General features: G+C 58.6%; 1 protein-coding gene and 1 long non-coding RNA gene across 8 annotated transcripts in view; one reads left to right on the top strand and one right to left on the bottom strand.

Moving 5' to 3' along the window:
• Positions 1–7560, bottom strand: part of LOC140606354 (uncharacterized) — a 22131-nt gene extending 14571 nt beyond the window's left edge. For 2 of the 7 annotated variants that reach the window (XR_012008686.1, XR_012008684.1), the window contains exons 1-2: positions 7159–7558; positions 31–87 (exon numbers count right to left, since the gene is read on the bottom strand). This is a non-coding gene — a long non-coding RNA (uncharacterized lncRNA). Of the gene's footprint in view, positions 1–30; positions 88–7158 lie in introns of all 7 variants that reach the window. The other 5 variants (XR_012008687.1, XR_012008689.1, XR_012008688.1 and 2 more) reach the window with 5 other exon arrangements.
• On the top strand, positions 6827–14659 carry LHX1 (LIM homeobox 1). Its single transcript, XM_072779630.1, has 5 exons — positions 6827–8997; positions 10938–11164; positions 11261–11538; positions 12928–13093; positions 13417–14659. The coding sequence occupies exons 1-5, from the start codon at positions 8828–8830 to the stop codon at positions 13794–13796; spliced, it is 1221 nt and encodes a 406-aa protein (XP_072635731.1). The 5' UTR covers positions 6827–8827; the 3' UTR covers positions 13797–14659.

Below are 14659 nucleotides of genomic sequence, written 5' to 3'. Positions count from 1 at the left end.
ATGACTTCCCCAGAGGCCACAGCTAAGTACCATGTGGCTGGGTCCGCCGTGTTCATTGTCTAGAGATCCAGTGCCGCCTCTCATCCCCTGGAAAGAGGAAAAGAGCAAAATCACCTTTTTGTTCCACAGTGGTTATAGAGCAAGAACTCAAAAAACTGGAAGAGTAGGACCTGAGAATGAACAGAATTCTTGGAACTCTTGGAAGAAATGATGTGGAGGTGGGGGTTGGGAGTAGGGAGACTAGTCCAAGTCTTGAAAGGCACATGTCATTTAACCCACTTCCCTCTCTCTTTGTCCCCTCATCTCCTGCTTCTCTCTGGGTTCAAAAATAGGGATATTATACAGTTTGGGATCTGAGGCTTCATTCACCCTGTAGGTCCCAGGGGGAAGTGAGGGGAGGGGTGGGGCACATTTCTTGGAATCCAATCTAGCACCTCTACTCCCAGGATTCCCAGCATGACTGGCTCGCATGTGCATATGTGTGTCCACCCAAGACGTTGGATTTAGCGGTGAAAAACAGGCATCTTGATCCTTTCACAGATCAGATGATTTGCAAATTAATAGCTCTTTCCCCCCAAGGCTCTGAGGAGGTGAAAAAAGATTTCTGGTGAAGAAAGGGAAGAAAAAGGTGAAAAAATACAAAACCGAGCAAAAGAAGCACAATGATAGTGGATTCTGTAGGAAAACACTTCCCTGCCAAGGTGCGCGTGTATTTGGATGTGGGTCTCTGTTTTTCCAACCGGGCCACCTTGCCTCTTGTTGCCCCAGCCTGTCGGAAGGGAAGCGGCTCCTTTGTGTGTTCATTTATTTCTAAGCCCAACTCTTTTCCCTCTAAAACTCCTTCTTCTCCCTGTTGAGCTGACCATGCTTCTGGATTTATGAAGAGAGATGTTTTAGCAGAAATCCCCCAGAGTGTCCCATCAGCCCTAAATCCCAGGCCCGCTCACCCCCCCAAGACCCCATGACACACAGCATGCCAACACGGCTTCCTCTTGCCTATGCATTAGCCATCCATTGTGGCAACCTGACATCTCTCACACATAAAACCGTAAGAGAGAAATAAAATATCTGTCTCTTGGCGAAAATAAAGCTTTGCCTCCCTCCTGATGTATAGGATATAAAATAAAGCCGCGGCTCCAATAGTGGCTTTTCCTTATGCCGGCAGAGTTGCCTTTGCACACACGGAGACAATGAAGACCGATGGTTTGGGACAAGGCCCAGCCTCCTGGGGCTGCCATCACCCTCTTTTATTAGCACATCTCCCCCCACCACCACCTTTTTTCTTTCTTTCTTCACTTTCTTTCCTTTCTGGTTTGGATTTGCCTTTTATATGTCCTTCTCTTTCTCTCCCCCGGAACTTTATTCCTCTTGTTCACTTTCTTTCTATAGCATGACAGAGACAGGGAAAGAAGAGCCAAGTTTCTCACCTTCTCAGACGTGCCTGCCATGTCTTCCGCCTCCCCCTTCCCAGACTCCTAGCTCTCTCAGGACTGCCAGCCCCTATGACGAATTTTGCTGTTACTGCTTGGGGATTTGCTTTGGTCAAAGGTACAAATGTTCCCAAGGGACAATTAAGAATGTGTTTAGTGGGGGGTGAGAGGGAAGTGGATTTTTTTTTTTCATGGGGAGATGCCCTTCCCTGCTCCTTCTTCTCCCTAGGCTAAGCAGTTTATGGACCTCAGCAATTATTTATTTAGCCTCGGAGGAGGGCAACAGAGCAGAGCTGCCACCTCAGAGGGGTGAGAGTTGACATTCACCTCCCAAATGCAAGCCTCAAAGCTGTATCAGCAAACCAGTTGTGGGCCTTGGGCCTTGGGCCGCTTCTGGCTACCAATGTGTTGATCCACATCCAACACCCTTTCCTCTGCCTCCTTCCCCAGTCCTGAGAACAGAGGGTGCTGTGGGAGAAAGATAGATGGGCTCCTCCCCATGCTCGCACACAGATAGAAGGGTCCCCCTCACAGTCACTGAGACATGGTCACCTTGGCTGCCTTTCCACACACTTGACACTCTTTCCTACCTTGCATAGTATCTATCTTTTTTTTCTCCTGTCCCTGGAGGCTTCACTTCTGCAAGGTGCATTGCTCTCCTCTGTGCTTCTGTATCCCTCCACCTGTGTCTGAGTGGGTGTTTCTAGAAGCATCTCCCCATGCTTGCCCTGGCCACGTCCCTTCGGCTGCTCTCCCTCCATCTATCCATGGCTGCTTCCCAACCCATTCAGAACTTCATGTGCTCCACTAGGGGCTGCAGGACACATCTCAGGCCCTGGGAAGATTAAGTTATGAGTGAAAGAAGGCGGCGCAGGGGCTGGGGGCTCCTGGGGGAGCAACTTTGGTGTTGCCTGAAAGTAGGTAATGTCCAGCAGAGGGGCAGTGGGGTGGCTTTCAGCCTCTGAGGTTGATGAAAGGCTTCAGTGTATGTGTGGACAGCTCCTGGTTATCCCTAATATGAGGAGATCTTTATTAATGCAAACATGGAGAGGCTGGTGGGGCGGCAACATCTATTGACTTCTGCCACCAAAAGAGGAAGGGGGGCCTAGAGCTGCCAAGTCCAGAAAGGACAGTTCCAGTCCCAAACCTGGTTAGCTTTGGGGGTCTCTCTCTCTTTCTCCCCATCTTTGATATCTCTCCAGATATCAGCAGTGACCACGACCATTAGGTAAGGAGAGAGAGTCAATTAGTGAGAGGATTAATTACTCTGAGGCACGAGCCCCGTTTGTCTTCCTTACCGGGTGTGAGTGTGTGTTCAGACAGAGGAACACGGGCACGCACCCAAATACACATTGTTGTCACGCCGTCTTAGACGTTTTATTTATTTGTTGGATTCCTGCCCGGAGCTGCTCGCACGCTTTTCCACGGGCGCTGAGTCGCCCACCAAACGCGCCGCCTCCTTTTCTCCCGCCTAGGAACCGACTGTCACACCCGTGCACCCTCGAGTCCCACCGGATGTCCCCCTAGCCCCTGCAGGGTGCTCGGCCGCGCGCCTTTTATGTTGCCGCATGTCTTTCTGGGTCCCTTTTTCTCTTCCTCCACTCCTCTGATGCATTTCCCCCAGCGCGTCTACCCTTCTTTTATTCCTGCCTACTTTCCCATTATTCTTTTCTTTTCCCTTGGTTTTCTGTCTTTATTCCCTTTCCCTGTCCCTCTCCCCTCACTTCCATCTCTCTCTCTCTCTCTCTCTCTCTCTCTCTCCTGCCTCCTCCACTTACCCTCTCCTTTCCGCGACTACCCGCCACTGGTCTCTGCTCCGCGGCGCTGCCTCGCATCTGAGATCGCCACGCTTGACCTTCCCCCGCCCCTTCCAGGTTCAGGGTGCCCCCCCTTCCCTGTCCCCGTGGGAAGCCAGCCTTGTTTACCCAGCCCGAGCGCACACCGTGAAGCCCGGGCCGGATGCTGCCCTTTCCCCCCCGCTTCGCTGTCCCCCACCCCCTCCCTTCCCCGCTGGGGCCAAAGTACACAGCGGTGCAAGGTGACAAGCCCCCACCCCAAATTTCTCACCTTCCATAGGGCACGGGCCCAGGGATCCCGGGCCAACCCCCTAACGTGGGTTTCTTCCCCGGGAATAAGGAGATAAGACAAATCCGCTCCCCCTCCCTAATATGCGGTTCAGGGGAGATCGTGATATAAACTGTAAAGTGGTGCACAAAAGTAGGTCATTTCCAGGAGTGAGTGATGGAGTGAGATTAAGACAACCTGAACCAGGCGCAAAGGCGAGAGCGGAAGACGTAGGATCAGATCCTAGGGCCCGGGGCCAAAGTTTCGTGCGTAGCGTCTCCGCCGAGCCTGTGCGGAGTTTGTGCGGCCTCCTGGACCCCTGGAGAAGACCCGCCCGCTCCCTCCGCCCTCTGCCTGCACGGGCGAGGCTGGTTACGGCGGTGCGCGAAGCCGGGCGCTGTTAACCGCCTCGAGTCCGCTCCTCCCCGAGCGCCTTCCGTCACGGCCTCACCGCGCTGTTCTGGGGGGCGGCGGGCTGCCCCGGAGCGCGGTGGGCAAGGAGGGGAGCCGCCAGGGGCGGTCGCCCCTCTCGCATCTACAGCCGCTGATGGTGCCTGGCCGGCTCGGGTCTTTGGGCCACGCGAGCCACGCGGGAACGTCAGGGAGCAAAGCGATCTGGGGCTTGGAACCACAGAGATCACGGGAGGAAATCAGACACAGGAGAGGGCACCGTCGATCCCCCTCAAAACTGCAGGGTGTCTGGGGAGGGCTAACAGAAGCCCCTCCGTCCCCCAATTCCCCAGCAGGATCCTGCCTCTGGGGACCCTCAAGACGCTTCTCAGAAGGGAAACTTGTACTGTGAAAGCCGCTTCCTGGCCCCTCCGGGGCCTTTTCCAAAGGAGCCTGGGGATGAAGTGGAGGGGATTCCACGGCCACCGAGTGAAGGGCCAGAGGCGAAATTGACCCTCAGGGCACCCAGCCTAGAGCTCCCGCGCCCTGGGGGCGGTGTGCGGGACTGTGGGTCTGTGTGCCTTGGAGGTCCTTGCCTAGGAAAGCGCTGTGTGCTTCGGGATGCTGGCAGCGAGTGGTGGTGAGGGTGAGAAGGGAAGCTTGGTGCTCTTCGCGGAGCAGCCACTGGTTTAAATGCAGAGCTGAGCTGAGAGCCTTCGGAGGCGGCTAATTTGGAAAGCTGGTTCAGTTTTCTCTCCAAGACTGGGCGACCACATACATTTTAAAACAGAAGCTCAATGGAAATGAAAATAACACATTAATATAGTGTGCTGTCGCCGGGGAGGCCTTAGGTCTGGACTTTAAACGTAGACTCAGGAGCCAAGAGGCGCGCCTAGAGCTGCGCTCCGTATTCCCTGGTAGACACGGGGGTGAGTTCCCACAAACCTGTTAACTGAACCATCTGGACACGGGGATAAGCAGACCCTGATGCCCCAGAGCCTGCGTCCCTTCTCATCCTCAACTCCCCTACCGCGTTGGTCCGAGGTCCCAAGATCACAGCACCCCCAAACGGGTGGAGCAACCCCCTCCTGTCCACCCGAAAGGAGGCAGCAGGCCTTGGGTACAAGAAGGCCTGGCAGCAGGGTCCAGCTGTCACCCGTAGGTCCCCGCCGACTGCCCTCCACCCCCACGGCCCCTCTGCTTTGCATGAGAAGGAGCCCAGCTGGGACGGGGGCGGGGGTTGAGCCACTCGGGACTCTGATGGCTTTAGATTCCAGAAAGGGGCGGTTAGGTCGAGGGCGCTAGCAGCGAGAACCAGGACAGCTGGGGGCGGAGGGGGGGGCGGAGCGTGGGGACCGCTGGACTGGACCAGCCCCTCCTCGCGGGTCTCACCCATCGCAGCGGGCTGGGGAGGCTCCTCGGGCTCCAGGTGGAGGAGATGGGGTCCTCTGAGCCAAGCAGCTCCTAGCGCCTCCGCGGGAGCTGGAGAACTGGGTACGGATCGGCTGGTTCCTGGGAGTGTTGGGTGGCAGGAGGAGCCCAAACACCCAGTCCGATCTCCCGAAGCCGGCCTGCAGGGTTGGAGAACCGCCCTCCGCGTCTTACTCCAGACCTGAGCCGGGCCCTGAAAGAGGCCGGCGGAGGGGGCTGATGCAAGAGAGATAACCAGCCCCAACACCGCCCTTCCCGCAGCGGGGAGCCCCAGCCCAGGTGTTTTCGGAGAGGGTGAGAAGATGTTAGAGGGACCGCGCCTAGAGGTCAGGATGGGCTAAACGCCAAAGAGTGGAACGCTGGACCTCGGCTTTGGCTTCCAATGAAAAGGTGACACCAGAGGCGAGGTGGGGGCTGGCGGTGGCCTCGGGGTTGCAGGGTGGTGCGGGCTGAAGCTTGAAGGCAAGAAAGGGGCATTGGCAGAGCCCCAAAACTCCATTCCCGCAGAGCACAAACCAAATTTTCTGTAGCGGCTTCCCGATTCGTTCGAAGAGGGTATTCCATTTGCAGGGAGCTGGATCCCGGACCAGCTCAGGATCATTGCAATTGTGTTTCAGCGCGCATTTTCCCCCACTTAATCTCCGGCCCTTGTGTGAGATGTCATAGTCCCCCACCGTGAGTGGGATGGAAAGGCCGATTCCAAAATACCGGCTAGACCTGGCCAGCTGCCCATCTTTATTTTCTTCCACACTAGGGCTGAAGGAGACTTCTTAGCACCCTCCCCCCCCCCCAAAAAAAAAAAAACGAGGAGCAAAAACAGGACTCCCCAGCCCTGCCACCTCAGACCTCACGAGAAATCCCCGGTTAGCACAGGAATGGTGCTGTCCAGAACGGCATTTGGTATTTGACTGGCGTAAGCCGGGAAACCGGAGTGACTCTTCGAGGCTAGGGTTCTCAGGACCGGGACCTGAGCCCCACGTTTGGAATATCTGCCCCCCGCCCCCCCCCGGGGCAGTGGTCCCGAGGTTATACTCCGAATTAGGGAGGTAAAGGCTCCCTGAGGAGTGAGCACAGTGGGTGTGGTCAGCAGTGGTCTCGGGAAGCTGTGGCTAGCCGGGAACCTGGAACAGGGGAGGAGAAGCCGGGCCCACCCAGCCCGTGCGCTGCACACCCGAATCCACTGCAGTCTGTCCGTGGAGCCCCAGACGTCTCGGCCTCCCACTGCCACTACCACCACCCGCCAGCCGCCACGGATGCCCTGCAGTTTCCCGCCTAGTCGTTTGTTTTTGTATGTAAAAGGTGTCTCCGGATCACAGTTTCCATACAACTTCTCGCCTGGGTTGCAACTCCTCACCCGAGGCGCTTCCCCACCCACTCCTTTCCCCCTCCCCGGCGCCGCGCCTCCGGTCTCCCCCGCCCCCATCAGGAAACCGCCGGAATCAACTTTCCAAGACCGCGCTGCGGGAAACAGACACGCAGGTCTCCGGGAGACCGAGACCCTATGGACTTTGGATGGACTGGGGGACAAGGCACGGAGGGATCGGAGAAGGAAGATTCTGTGGCTCTCCCCCACCCTTCCCCACTACCGCAAAAACGCGCGCTGTGCTCGGGACAAACTTTCAGGCCAAGAAAGCGCGAAGAAGGGGGCGGGGGAAGCCCCACACCCGCTGAATTGCAAAGGCAAACAGTTCGCCGGGACCGCCGGGGCTCCCGGACCCAGCTGCAACCCAACCTCCAACAAGGTTCCACCTTGGATTAATCCCACCTTCCAACAGTACTCTGCCCTCCGCCTGCACCTACTCCCGCGCGCTCTCAGTCCTTCCCATCCAAACCGAGGCCTTACCGGAGCAGGAGGGGCTCGGGCACCTCGCTGCCCGCCGCCTGCACCGCGCGGGGCCGGGGATGCGGCCGCCACTGATCCTCTAAACGCGGTCTCCCGGCACTCTCCCCGGCCCGGGGATGCAGAATGGTTTACAGAGGGACCGCGAGCCGCTGATTGGTCGCAGGCCGCGGTGACGTCGGCGGGCGCTGCATTAAGGCGAGGGGGCTTCCAGAGCTCAGCCAACAGCCAGGAGCAGTGACCGAGCCATCGGAGCTGGGGAGAGACGCGCCAGGGCGGCGGACTGGGCCAGGAGACCAGGGACAGAGGGACGCCTGTCCGGAGACAGCCAGCAACGAACTGCGGCCTGGGCGGCGACAGCAGCGGCCCTTGCTGAACTGTTCCGGCCGCGCCGAACTATAGCTGCTGCACCAGGACGGGTTTTTTTTTAAAAGCTCTCCAAGCTACTCCCCCTCCCCCCGACTCCTCCCGCTGCAAAAGAAAAAAAAAAAAAAAAAGGAAGGAAGGAAGGAAAGAAAAAGGCTAGAAAGGAAACCCAGATTTGCCATCACAACGAGAAAAAAAAGGGAAAAGGAAAAGAAAGTCAAGCGACTGTGTGGTTGGACGCAGGCAGCCGGAGCGCGGGCCGAGAGATGCGGGGCTGCGCGCCCAGGCGGCCGCGAGTTGTGACTGGAGCCACGATGCACGGCCAGGCGCGGTGAGGAGCCAGACCGTATCACCTCCCCGGAGGAGTCCAGAAGCAGGGAGGGCCGTCCCGAAAACACGGAGGCCGTCAGGCGGGCCGCGGGCCGAGGTGACGGGACTGGGCCGGTGGGGAGCGAGCAAGCGCACCTGGCTGCGTCCGCCTGGAGTTGTCCCTCTGCGCTCACGACTGACACAAACACTTCTCCAAACCCCGGGAATCTAAGCAGCAACAACAATCAACAACGAGATCTTCCTCTGGCCTTCCCCTCCCTCCCTCCCTCCTCCCTTGGCCTGCCCCCACCCCCTCCCCCAGGCCCACCGCGGGAGGCCGGCGCGTCCCGACCCGCCGCGCGATGCCGGCCGCTTAGGATCCAAAGCTTCAACACTCGTTTTATTCTTTTCTTCTAAAAAAACAAACAAAAACAAAAACAAAACAAAACAAAACAAAAAAAGAGGAGGGGAAATTCTGGTCGGTGGCAGGCAGCCCGGCACACACACCCGCCCTCATACCCCGGCAAAAGCAGATGCACTTTGACTTCTGACAGCTCTACCTCAAGCCCAGGAGAACTCCACGGCGCTTTCCCTGCAACCCGAGCTCGCTGCGTCCTGCTCTTCTTTCTCTGGCTCCTTTTTATTTATTTCTGTCCCGTCGCTGCTCTCGGTGACCTTCACTCCTCCTAGGGCTCTGGGCCGAACAGTCGCTTTCTCCCGGCCTGAGACTCTTGCTGGTCCCAGGAGCTGCAGCCGCGCTGCTGTGCCCCGGTGCCCTGGGACTCCCAGGCTGCACACTCCACCGAGGTGCCCACCGCTCCCCATCAGCCTCATTTCCAGCCCCTTTTGATTTCTTGGTGCAGGTTTTGGCTTGCACCCCCAGTGTGTCTCCTCTTTTTGGAGGGGTTGGGGAGCTCTTGCTGACGTCTTCGGGAATCATCCCCTAGGCTCTACTTGCTCTTCGCTCTCCCGGCCTCACCCGACCGAACCAAAGACCATGGTGCACTGTGCTGGCTGCAAAAGGCCCATCCTGGACCGCTTCCTCTTGAACGTGCTGGACAGGGCCTGGCATGTCAAGTGCGTCCAGTGCTGTGAATGTAAATGCAACCTGACCGAGAAGTGCTTCTCCCGGGAAGGCAAGCTCTACTGCAAGAACGACTTTTTCCGGTGAGTACTTCCCTGGCCCGCCTCTGCTGCTCCCTCCCCGCGGGCCCTTCCCGGCCAGCTTCGGATCAGAGGTCAGCGTGGCCGAAGCAACCGCCTTAGGAGCAGCCTTGGAGAGGGCAGCCAAGTCCCATGGGCACCCGCCTCTTCGCCAGCTGGCGCTGCGCGCCCGGGACGCGGCCCTGCTTGCGTCCTGGAAATTGTGGGTTCTGGCTTAGCTGCACGTACCTGGGAAGAAAGGGTCTGAGTCCGATTGCACCCAGAAGCCCCTCCAAGGTTTGAAGGAGGCAGCACAGCCCCGGGCGTTGTAACCCCAGCTCCAGTCTCCCCACCCCCCACCACCACCTTTCCAGCAACTGTATTAATTCCCGAGCCTCCCAGGTTGCTCACCCTCCGGGCTGAGCTTAGAAGCCCAGGCCAGTTACATGCCACACTGCCTTTTTCGTCTCCAAAAGGTATTGGCGGGAACCGCTTAGGCTTTTGCCTGGAGTGTCTGAGTCCCTTGCCTTGACAGCGGCAGGAAAAACTCTGCCTTAACACCTCTGGTGCACATCCCAGGGTATTCTTGAAACCCTGACCAGCCTTCAAGCGCCGGCCTGGGCAAACTGCACCTTGCCTGTGAAATGCCCCAAGGCTCCAGCCTCGGAGAAGACCTTTCCCTCCCGCTTCCCGGCTGCCAGGGTTGGCGAGAGGATTGGCCGCCCAACGCGAAGCTCGGCTTTGTGGTGCAGGCTCTGCTCGGAGCTCTCCCAGGCACTGCGCACTATCCCCTTGCCCCACCTCCTTGCCAAACGCGGGGGAAAACCCGGGTCTGGCTGTCGGAGCCCGGAGATCTCTCCAGATGATCCTCCTTCGTTTAGCATTTTAATTTATTCTCTAAAATTCACTATCTTGCCATGAAATCCACACAAACACACAAGTCAGCCCAGAAGAACAGGAGCAAATGAGAATTTTAATTCCTCTTTACTGGTTTGAAATCTCCCAGTTTACTCTTTTGACTTGGTCTCTGCTTTTCTCCGAGTTTGTGGTGACAGGTCAAACTGGGAGAGGAGGTGGGGGCACGAAACCGTACGGATTGCTTTGGTTAGAGGCCCAGAATGCGCTGTCCCCAACGCTGCCCTAGGAAGCGTGTCTCTGATTGCGGGGAACCAGGGAGAAAAGCACTGTGCAGGCTGGTATATCCGGGAGCAAGCGCAGGCTGAGCCTCCAAACCTCGGCCAGCGGCACCTGGTGTCCCCAATACCAGCTAGAGCTGAACCGGAGAACCGGAGAGCGGTGCCAGCTGCCAATGGGCCCCAGAGGCCTGGCTCCCGCAAAGCGCAGCCGGGCACCTAGAGCCCCGCAGTGGCTCTAGATTGCGCCAACCTGCCGGGCTTTGGGCTTGAACCTGGCGGTGGCTCAGCTGCAGCCGTCTGCGCGCTCCGCGGCTGTTTCTTTACCGGCGGCGGGACTGGACCTAGCCAATCCTCAGCCTATGTGCAGGGTCGTTTTATGGTGAAGGGTGACGCTGGGAGAGAAAAGCGGCGCTCGGGTCGCGTTTACTTGGAGCTTTAATTAGAATTTGTTCTCTGAATCTAATGAGGAAATAAGTGCCTCCCTTCCCCTTCCCATCACCGCCTTGCCGCCTCCTTCGCCTCCTTCCGCAGGCGCTCTTTTCCTCTGGGACAACACGGGGCATAAGGCTGGGGGTGGGGTTGCAGCTTGGGCCCCTCAATCGCATTCTAACCCTGTGTATCCCCTCACTGACTTTTCACTGGTGCCCCTGCCCTCTCCTGCCTTCTTTACCGCATGATGGGCATTCTGCCTCTCTTTTTTGTCTCTCTTCTTATCCCCTTTCCTCTGCTTCTTCCTCCACTTTCTAATTTCTCTCTTTCTCTTTCGTCCTTTGCCTGGCCTCTGTTCTCCCCCTGCCCCTCACCAACCCGTCCTCTCCCACCTCACAGATGTTTCGGTACCAAATGCGCGGGCTGCGCACAGGGCATCTCCCCTAGCGACCTGGTGCGGAGAGCACGGAGCAAAGTGTTTCACCTAAACTGCTTCACCTGCATGATGTGTAACAAGCAGCTCTCTACTGGCGAGGAGCTCTATATCATCGATGAGAACAAGTTTGTCTGCAAAGAGGATTACCTAAGCAACAGCAGTGTCGCCAAAGAGAACAGCCTCCACTCGGGTGAGGCCCTAATTCCCAGCTCATTAGGGGCGGGTGGGTCCTGGGGGAAGAAGGCCCACTAAGGCCGCTGCTCACCTGTCCCCTCCCTCTCCCCAGCCACCACGGGCAGTGACCCCAGTTTGTCTCCGGACTCCCAAGACCCATCGCAGGATGATGCCAAGGACTCAGAGAGCGCCAATGTATCAGACAAGGAAGGGGGCAGCAACGAAAATGACGACCAGAACTTGGGTGCCAAGCGGCGGGGGCCACGTACCACCATCAAGGCAAAGCAGCTGGAAACTCTGAAGGCGGCCTTCGCTGCTACTCCCAAGCCCACACGCCATATCCGAGAGCAGCTTGCTCAGGAGACTGGCCTCAACATGCGTGTCATCCAGGTCAGGGCCTGGGCATGCCACTCCATTCCCCCAGAGACCGACATGGCTCCTCTAGGCAGGCAACCAGGCCGGCCAAGCCGGGGAAACCCAGCCTCAAGAAGGGGAGTGAGTCCTGGGAGGCTGGAGGGGGTGGACTGGAGAGGCCCAGACACACCCCTCCACTGGTGACCTGTGTTGTGCTGCCCCATGTGTAGGGCATCAGAAATCCCTAGGCAGCCTCCATTTCCCAATTTGAAGCTGGTGCTGGTGCTGGTAGTGGCAGAGCGGGAGGAATGGGGAGCTCAGCATGAGGCTGGAGGAGGAGACGGTGTTGGACACTGCTAGGAAGTTGGGACCCTTTCTTCTGCACCACCCACCTTGTTTGGAAGGAACCCAGAGGTCTCAGAGCATGCCAGAATTAATCAGTTCCACTGGTTTCTCCACAACATAGATCTCCCTCTGTGTCTCCAACCTCTACTTTGTGGGTCTCATGCCTCAGTTAGACAAGCCCCAGAGCAGAAACCTCTTCTCCAGAGAGAGATGGGGGCATCCCGGTCTGAAGGGGGAAAGGCCCAAGCTGGAGTCAGCTCAGCCTCTGGCAGTCTAGAGTGGGATAGGGAGGGGAGGTGGACATCTGGGCAGCTATGCTAGTGGGTTGTGAGGACTTGGAGCTGCATGTGATTTGGGCCTGAGTCTCAAGCCCAAGGTTAGGTGTCTGGTTCACCTGCGGAGGCTCTTCGAGGATGTGGTTGGATGTGCCTGGGAGACTAAGTAAGCGTGGGCACACTTATGCAAGTAGACCCTGCGCCCCGGGAGGCTGTACCATCCTGTGCATAGTGAATGGAAGGTTGCCTGTCTCTGTCTTGTCAGTGAGAGGCTACGGATAGATATATTTGGCACTGGGAGATTTGCGCGGATATGAAGAGGAGATTGTGGGTTTTGGCATCACTATCGTTGGTAGACTGAGTGTCAACAGGAGGCTGTTTAGTTCTCTGTCACGATCATGTGGGGGAGGGGGCTGCCAGGGACCGTGAATGGGAAGCTGCCCGTGTCTGACACTATTCGGGGAGGTTGCGTGTCTATGTGTGTACAGCCTCCAGAAGCTACAACTGTGACAGTGTGACTGTTGGAAACAACTTCAAGTGCCTCACGTCGGGCAGGGCGGCTTGCCCAGGTCCCCAGTCGGGAATCCCGTATATCATTGGCTCAGGGGCCGCCGCCGTGCGCGGTCCTAGTAAGAGTCATACCACCCCCCCCCCCCACAACCCCCCTGCACACACACAACACACACCCACACTCGGAGCCCGGTGTGGAGCTAGCGGTTGGAGGGGTTCGGGGCCGGCCAGCCGCGCACCCGAAGTGGGCAGGGGGTTGTCTGCGGGGCCTCACCCCGCCGCCTATGTGCTTCAGGTCTGGTTCCAGAACAGACGCTCCAAGGAACGCAGGATGAAGCAGCTAAGCGCGCTGGGCGCCCGGCGCCACGCCTTCTTCCGCAGCCCGCGCCGGATGCGGCCGCTGGTGGACCGCCTGGAGCCGGGCGAGCTCATCCCCAACGGGCCCTTCTCCTTCTACGGAGGTGAGTGTGCGGCCGAGCGGCAGGCGGGCCGGGCCGCGTCCGCTTCGTAGGAAGCGGGTGGCAGCGCGGGAGGCGCTTCTGGTTTGCTTGGGCGCTCTGGCCAGGGGGCGACGCGGCGGAGGCCGGCGGCTCAGCGCGGGGCGTAGTGGAGACCAGGGCCGGCTCCCCGCCTGCGAACGCGGCGGGCGGGCGGGCGGGCGGGCGGGGAGCAGCTCCCGCGTTCGCGCCAGGCCCCTCCCGCGGCCAGCCCCGCACGGGAGCCCCCCGACTTGCCTTCGCGTCCCTCCTCCTCCGCTCACGTCCTCCTCCCCGCCGCCCCGCAGATTACCAGAGCGAGTACTACGGGCCGGGGGGCAACTACGACTTCTTCCCGCAAGGCCCCCCGTCCTCGCAGGCGCAGACGCCCGTGGACCTGCCCTTCGTGCCGTCGTCCGGCCCCTCCGGGACGCCCCTGGGCGGCCTGGAGCACCCGCTGCCCGGCCACCACCCGTCCAGCGAGGCGCAGCGGTTCACTGACATCCTGGCGCATCCCCCCGGGGACTCGCCCAGCCCCGAGCCCAGCCTGCCCGGGCCTCTGCACTCCATGTCGGCCGAGGTCTTCGGGCCCAGCCCGCCGTTCTCTTCGCTCTCGGTCAACGGCGGCGCGAGCTACGGGAACCACCTGTCTCACCCCCCCGAAATGAACGAGGCGGCCGTGTGGTAGCGGGATCTCGCAGGCGCCGCGGAGTTCGTGCTTGTACAGAAATGAACCTTTATTTAAGAAAAATAGAAAAAAGAAGAAAAAAAAACATTAAAAAGCAAGTCACCCACCCCCCCACCCCCCAACCCCCCCACACACACTTCGTTCAGCGTCGGGGACCATTTTCCCTCTGGGGAGTCCGGATGGGAAAGGGGGACGAGAAATAGGATCCAAATCCGCCTGGAGGCAGAACTGGGATCCGTGCGCTGGCCGGCAAGGTGCGGAGCTGGGGCTCCCGAAAGGAGATGCAGACCTCGCCCCCCACCTTCCACCTGCACCCGGCTGCGCGGACAGACTCCTCGAGCGCGCGCCTGGCCGGAGGGCCGCACGGTAACAGCCACCGCGGCCCGGGGGCGCACGCCGGTGGGGACGCCAGGAGCCCCCGGGAGGGGGGCGGAGAGGCGCAGCGGGGTGCGGGAGGGGGAGCAGCCCCGGGCGCCCCGGGCCAGCCAGGAGGGTGCTGGCCCTGGGAAATCTCTTACTAGAGTTGTCTCAGTGTTCAGGAACAGCGACAACAAACTCTTATAGCTTCAGAAACGCCGACCTGCTGTGCATCAGGTGGGACTATATATATATATATATTTTTTGTCTATCTGGGTTTTTGGTTTTTGTTTTTGCCAAAATTGCAAAATTCTCAATGTAAAGCCCTCAGTATCAACTCTTCTACCTTCACAAAGCTCTACACACACACACACACCCTCGATAGGATGGTCTCTAGCCGGACCACTCAGTAAAATGACTTGAACATCAACTGTGCAAGAAAGTATTTTACCTTCACACATACAAAAAAAAAAAAAAAGTTTAAAAAAAGACTATTGAACTAAAAA

Source organism: Canis lupus, chromosome 16 (assembly GCF_048164855.1).
Source record: "Canis lupus baileyi chromosome 16, mCanLup2.hap1, whole genome shotgun sequence".
Lineage (NCBI taxonomy): Eukaryota > Metazoa > Chordata > Mammalia > Carnivora > Canidae > Canis > Canis lupus.
The sequence above is the reverse complement of the archived record's forward strand: the minus strand, read 5'-3'. Positions and strand labels throughout refer to the sequence as shown.

Coding starts and splice junctions, on each gene's coding strand:
- LHX1 (XM_072779630.1), top strand. CDS start 8,828: ATGGTGCACTGTGCTGGCTGCAAAAGGCCCATCCTGGACCGCTTCCTC. Junction 8,998..10,937: donor TGCAAGAACGACTTTTTCCG/GTGAGTACTTCC, acceptor CCCACCTCACAG/ATGTTTCGGTACCAAATGCG. Junction 11,165..11,260: donor AGAGAACAGCCTCCACTCGG/GTGAGGCCCTAA, acceptor CCCTCTCCCCAG/CCACCACGGGCAGTGACCCC.